Below are 5,674 nucleotides of genomic sequence, written 5' to 3' on the forward strand. Positions count from 1 at the left end.
CCCTCCGACAGGCCGCGCGGCCCCGCTGCAGGCCGGGAGTTGTGGTCTAGGCGTGGGCGGCGCGCGCGGCTGAAGCGCGTGGCAGGAAGCGGAAGCGGAAGCGGCCGCCGGGGCGCTAGCACTGACGTGTCTCTCGGCGAGGCGCGGCGCTCCAGAGCAGGACGGGCGGCCTCGGAGCCGCGGTCGGAGCGTAGCGGAGCCGGAGCTGGAGCCCGACCCGGAGCCGAACAGTCGCCGCCATGGCGAGTGAGTCCCTCGGGGCAGCCCGGGCGCGGCCGGCGCGGGCGGGACCTCGCTCCTCCGGCCGTGAAGCCCACCCGGCCCGCGCCCCTGCCCCACTGGCCCCGCGGACGGCTTCCCGGGGCGGCGCGGCGTCCTCCAGCCCTAACCTTACTCTTGTCTCTTCCCCCCAAAGTCAAGTTTCTGGAAGTCATCAAGCCCTTCTGTGTCATCCTGCCCGAAATTCAGAAGCCGGAGCGGAAGGTGAGTCCGGGGAAGGCTTGGGGAAACTGCCCTTAAAGTGGCCCCAACACGCCGAGTGGACGCCTCCTTCCCCCGAGAGTGGTCCGGGTGGCCTGCTTGGTGGGAGCCTCCACCGAGCCGCCGAGCTTCGATTGGAGCATCCTCCGTGGAAGTTACTCGGGCGGGCAGTGCCTCGGGTTTGCTCTGTCCCGAGGTGGATCCCGGCCTGAGTGAGTAACGCCTCGAGAGCATCAGGTACTCAGGTTGGGCGCCCCCTTCCCGCTGCAGCTTCCGCAGAAGCTGATCGTGGGCGGGTCTTTCTTCTAGGAGATGCTTTTTGGATCCAGCTGCTACCAGGAGCTAAAAGCAGTCACTTTACTCTGTACGGTCGAGTTTGTGCCTTTTCCGTGGGCCGTCACCTTGCTGAGAATAAGGGCATTTTGTGACCCCTGCTTTTACAGCAGGTGCATTAAAACATGGAAAGGTAGAGATGTAGAGCTGTGTTGAATCTTTATCAGAATTTCCGCTGCTGCACAGCTTCAGGCCGAGACAGTGTTGCCAGTGTAAGTAAATCTATGAAACCAGGAAGAAAAGTTTCATTGGGTTCTTACAGAGAATTAATAGGACTATGTTCCTGTCCTCACGTTCTTTGCATGTGCCCCACATACGTGCTGCCTTTGATGGGCTAATATGCAAAGTTGTGTGTGTGTGTGCCCTCAGTGTGGTAGAAATGGCGGGGCTCTGGAGGCAGGCGCACCTGGGACCCACCCACCCTTCACACAGCCTCTTGATAGCTGTGTGACCTTGGTCTTGTAACTGAGTGTGGTGCATGAAGCAGTGGCAGTATGTGCAGGGTACAGCAGTGGCTCCAGAAGGGATTAACCCTGGAAGACATGATGTCTGATGGCGGCCTTGAAGGAGGAATAGAAGTGTCCTTGAAGGAAGGGAAAGGAATTCTAGGGTAAGAAATATAGTGTGCGCTAAGGCAGAGAAAACCAGTTGAGGTGGGGCGGGGGGTGTTAGATGTGCTTCACTGTTGATAGAATGGAAAGGATGGGTGGGGAGCAGTGGGAGCCCTAGGAGCCGGACAGATTAGAAAACTGCTCTGGGGTAGGGTAGAGGGTGAGAGCGGTGGAGGGGCTTCTGCCTTCGAGAGTGAACTATGGGACTGGCCTAGGAGATGGGGGTGGATGGCGGGCTGTTAAGAGGTGGAGTGACAAGACTTGGATAAACAGTTTTGGATGTTTTGCTGTTGAATTTGGCTGCATCCAGAAGAGGAGACTCGGTTATTTAAAAATGAGGGGTCTTGTAAAAATTGTCCACTCTTTTCCCATAAAGAGTCATTTCCATACAAGTTTGTTGTGTTACTGGTCAGCCTGACGTGGTGTTGCCCTCCTTGGCCTCCTGATTTCTTGGTGGGATCAGATGACCAGAGGACGAGTTCTGTGAATTCACCCCAACTTCGCGTGGAGTATCTGCGCCTTTGTGTGCTTGTCTTGTTGAGGCCTGTCTACAGTGGTCAACACGGAGGCACTGCGGCCCCATGCTGACCAGAGAGCCAGGACTTCGACTCCATGCTCATTCAGACTGCAGCTTAAAATAGTGTTTTTTAAGAACACGATTTTGTCCATTTAGTACCGTCGCTCACAAGGTATTTCCATGTTAAGATCCTTAGTCCACACAATAATTGCTGTGTGATTTTTTAAGCCCTTTAAAGCCATTCTTGCTGTGCAGGCAGCAGGTGCTAGTGAAGACACTTAGGTTTTAGAGCAGAGGAGCCTTGGGCAGGCGGTCTCAACTTCCTAATGATGCTTATTGGTCATCCATAAGATGACTCTGAATAGTCACATATCCTAAAGTTAAACAGATGCTACTAGTAGTTAGTGAGTAGGTTGAACATGCAGCTCTCTTTCACTCTCCCAGTGTTTATTCTTTTACTCTAAATTCATGGAGAATACACAAAGAAACAATCACAGATTGCAAATTAATTGACTCCAGAATAACAAGATTTTGTCAGTTACAAAACCTTTTCAAATGAGCAGTCATTGCTCATGTGTTGTAAAGCGGGGTGTGATTTGGGAATCCCTTTCTATTGCAACATTCTTTGATCTAAACTGTTCATGCTGATGGTTAAGAGCACAGGCTTTGGAGTCAAACCCATTACAGCTGTGGGATTTGGGACAAAGTACTTAGCTTTTCTAAGATTCAGTTTTCTTGTTGGAAGATAAGAAGATAATGTTACAGTGCTGTGAGGATTAAATGAGATGATGCACATGAAGGTCTTTGCATCTGTGCCTTGTGTGTAGAAAGCACGCGATACGTGTACTTACGCTTGGTGCATGGTTTGGAGTGTTCAGGGCTCCACTGGTGAGCAGAGAAAGGGGTCTGATCAGAGGCTGTTTCTGTTAATTTACTTATGAAGATAACTTGTTGCCTTAATTGGCTCTGTTCTTCTGTAGATTCAGTTTAAGGAGAAAGTGCTGTGGACCGCCATCACCCTCTTCATCTTCTTGGTGTGCTGCCAGGTGAGCACGCATTTGGTGTTCTAGTGTCGGGGTTGGGGTGTGAGGGGCCGGAGACAAGTGTGCGGGCTGCTCTCTGCTTGTTTCCAGATCCCTCTGTTTGGAATCATGTCTTCAGACTCAGCCGACCCTTTCTATTGGATGAGAGTGATCCTCGCCTCTAACAGAGGTAGGACTGGCCCTCTGCATCCCCTGTACTGTGCGGGCTTCACTGGCCTCCTTCAGTTAAAGTACAGGCCTTGGCTTTACAAAGGGTTCAGAGCGTGCTGTGCTGAAACACAGCCTTAGTAAATGCCAGCTTCAGCACCTAGGCACGTCGTCCTATTCAGAATTGCTCTGAATGCAGTATAAAACCTGTAACAGCAAGATAAGTCTACATCATAGAGAATTTCTTAAAACATGGAAAAACTAGAATGCTTTTTAAACAGCTGAAATGATGACATTTCTACCTATCTGTCTCCTGTTTTGATAACATTCTTTAGAATATGTAATTTGTTTCTCAGCTGCATCTTTTCCATATCTACAGGTTACATATATATGTCCAAAAAAATAAATATATAACAGTGTATTGTATACTCTTAACCAGTTACCTACTTGGGGTGAGGCGGGATTTTGAATGCTTATGCTGATAACTGCTTTTGATTAACTCATTTTTAAAATACGTTTCAAATTAAGTTCCAAATCAGTTGGAAGTATAGCCCATTTTAGCATAATGGAAATAGAGGCTTATTCACAACTAGATAGAATTGTACTGGCCTCCTTTCCAGACTCTGGAAATTATTTGAATGTTATCCTTTTTTATTAACTGATGAAGAGACGAACCTTTCTTATCTCTGTACAACCAGCATGAATCTGTTTACGGCGAATTTAAATGCGGCGATCAGTTTAAATGCCATGTGATTCCCTAAACAGAATAAGATGTTACCTGGCAGGCTGAACAGAATGAATTGAATTACCCTCTGATTGCTGATATTTGGGGGTTATTCTCTGAATTAAATAGTGCTGGCAAACTGAAACACACTGGGTTTATATCAGGGGCACACGGTCCAGTTTTGCTCATTCATTTTCTTAATAATGTCTTGCTTCTCCATGCTAACTTCGGTTGCACTTTGCCTCCCCCTTTCCTTAAGGCACATTGATGGAGCTGGGTATCTCTCCTATTGTCACCTCCGGCCTCATCATGCAGCTCTTGGCTGGTGCCAAAATAATTGAAGTTGGTGATACGCCAAAAGACCGAGCCCTGTTCAACGGAGCCCAAAAGTGTAAGTGAGATTTTGAATGATGTTCAGATGTCTGTAGTTAAGAATTTGAATTTGCTGCAAAGTTTGGGGCATCAGAAGTCCTTTTGGTTTTCGGGGGAGGGTGTCGTCGTAACCTCCGTGGCCCTCCAGCCCTGCCTGGCCTGGCTCCGTGGCCTGTGTTAGCCAGAGAGCTGCAACACAGCTGGGGCGGCTGGACAAGGCAGGGGACGGGTGTCGTGCCCCGAGGCTGCGTGGTCCAGGGAGGTCGCCTTCTGCCGCCACAGTTTCCTTAGCACTTAGAAGGAGATAATGTCTCCTTCATAGCTGTTGGAAGAATTCATTTGAATAATGTGTGTAAAACATCATTGAGTGCCTGGCATGTAGTAGTTACTTGGCAAGGGTTGTATTTCTTTTTTCTGGGAGTTTAAAAGGATTCACCTTAGGGGAAGGATGGTCCTCTCAACTTAGCTCTGCCAATTACCAGCTCTGTGACTTTGGGGCAAAGTTAGATGACAGTTCTTATGTCCCAGTTTCTTCATCTATAAAAATGGGGATAATAATGATACTTGCACAGTAGTAAATAATAAGCGGCACTGGTAACAACGACCAGTCATCAGAATTCACCCAGTTCAGCCTGACTGGGAACTGACGTATGTTAATTAGGAAATGATATTTGCAGTTTCCTACCCAGTCATATTTTCTTCCATACCAGCATGTTTTACACATCTTAAGTTAGTGGGTTAAAGAGCTGAGTAAGAAAGAGTAATCGAATTTAAACTTGTCAGTTTCAGACACAAATCAGGATTTTAAAATATATATGTGTGTTATTTGTCAGAAGTAAAAATCAGCTGTTTCCTCTTTGGTCTTGGACAATTTTTTTAGCTCTTCTCTGCTGTTTTTTCTGCCTTAAGAATTCAGTCTTATTGAGCACTTCTTAAGAAGTCAAATAGGGACTATATTTGACAGGCACTTTGGAGTAAAATTTTATTTTTTTGGCAAACTAAGCAGAAAAGCTGAAATTGAAGCCCAGTCCCATACTAAGAGATCTATCTAGCATCGTGGACTCGGTAAAAATGAGTCGATTCCATTGTGCATCACAATGAAGTGTACTGAATGATACAGGATACAAGACCATCTACTAAAAAGAGAACCTCCCTTAGGAGAGCTTTGTGGCAGGAGAAGTGGGCTAAGTGATTTGGTGGCACTGTGAGTTCTTTCCTTAATTAACACGTTAAACAAACTGGGAAAGGATTACTTTATCCCAGTTAGTGTTCTGTGCCCTGGACTCAGACCTGAAGCACAAGCCTGTCGAGTGGCCTGGGTGAGTGGTTCTCCCAGAATCCGAGCTACCTGATGACCTGAGCATGGGGGCTGCAGGTTGGGGTGCCTCTGAGTGTTGTCTTCAACGGCTGTCATAAGAAGCAGGTCCGTCATGCTTCGACTCTTTCC

General features: G+C 47.8%; 1 protein-coding gene across 2 annotated transcripts in view; it reads left to right on the forward strand.

Annotated features, from left to right (window-relative positions):
- Nucleotides 1-120: 120 nt before the first annotated feature.
- Nucleotides 121-5,674, forward strand: part of SEC61A1 (SEC61 translocon subunit alpha 1) — a 12,471-nt gene continuing 6,917 nt past the window's right edge. The window contains exons 1-5 of one of the 2 annotated variants that reach the window (XM_007465268.1): nt 121-246; nt 416-483; nt 2,922-2,987; nt 3,075-3,153; nt 4,115-4,246. In XM_007465268.1, coding sequence (XP_007465330.1) covers nt 240-246; nt 416-483; nt 2,922-2,987; nt 3,075-3,153; nt 4,115-4,246 — 352 coding nt within the window. In that variant the 5' untranslated portion in view covers nt 121-239. Of the gene's footprint in view, nt 247-415; nt 484-2,921; nt 2,988-3,074; nt 3,154-4,114; nt 4,247-5,674 lie in introns of those variants that run through there. The other variant, XM_007465269.1, reaches the window with a different exon arrangement.

Source organism: Lipotes vexillifer, unplaced genomic scaffold (genome assembly GCF_000442215.2).
Source record: "Lipotes vexillifer unplaced genomic scaffold, Lipotes_vexillifer_v1.1 scaffold1115, whole genome shotgun sequence".
NCBI lineage: Eukaryota > Metazoa > Chordata > Mammalia > Artiodactyla > Lipotidae > Lipotes > Lipotes vexillifer.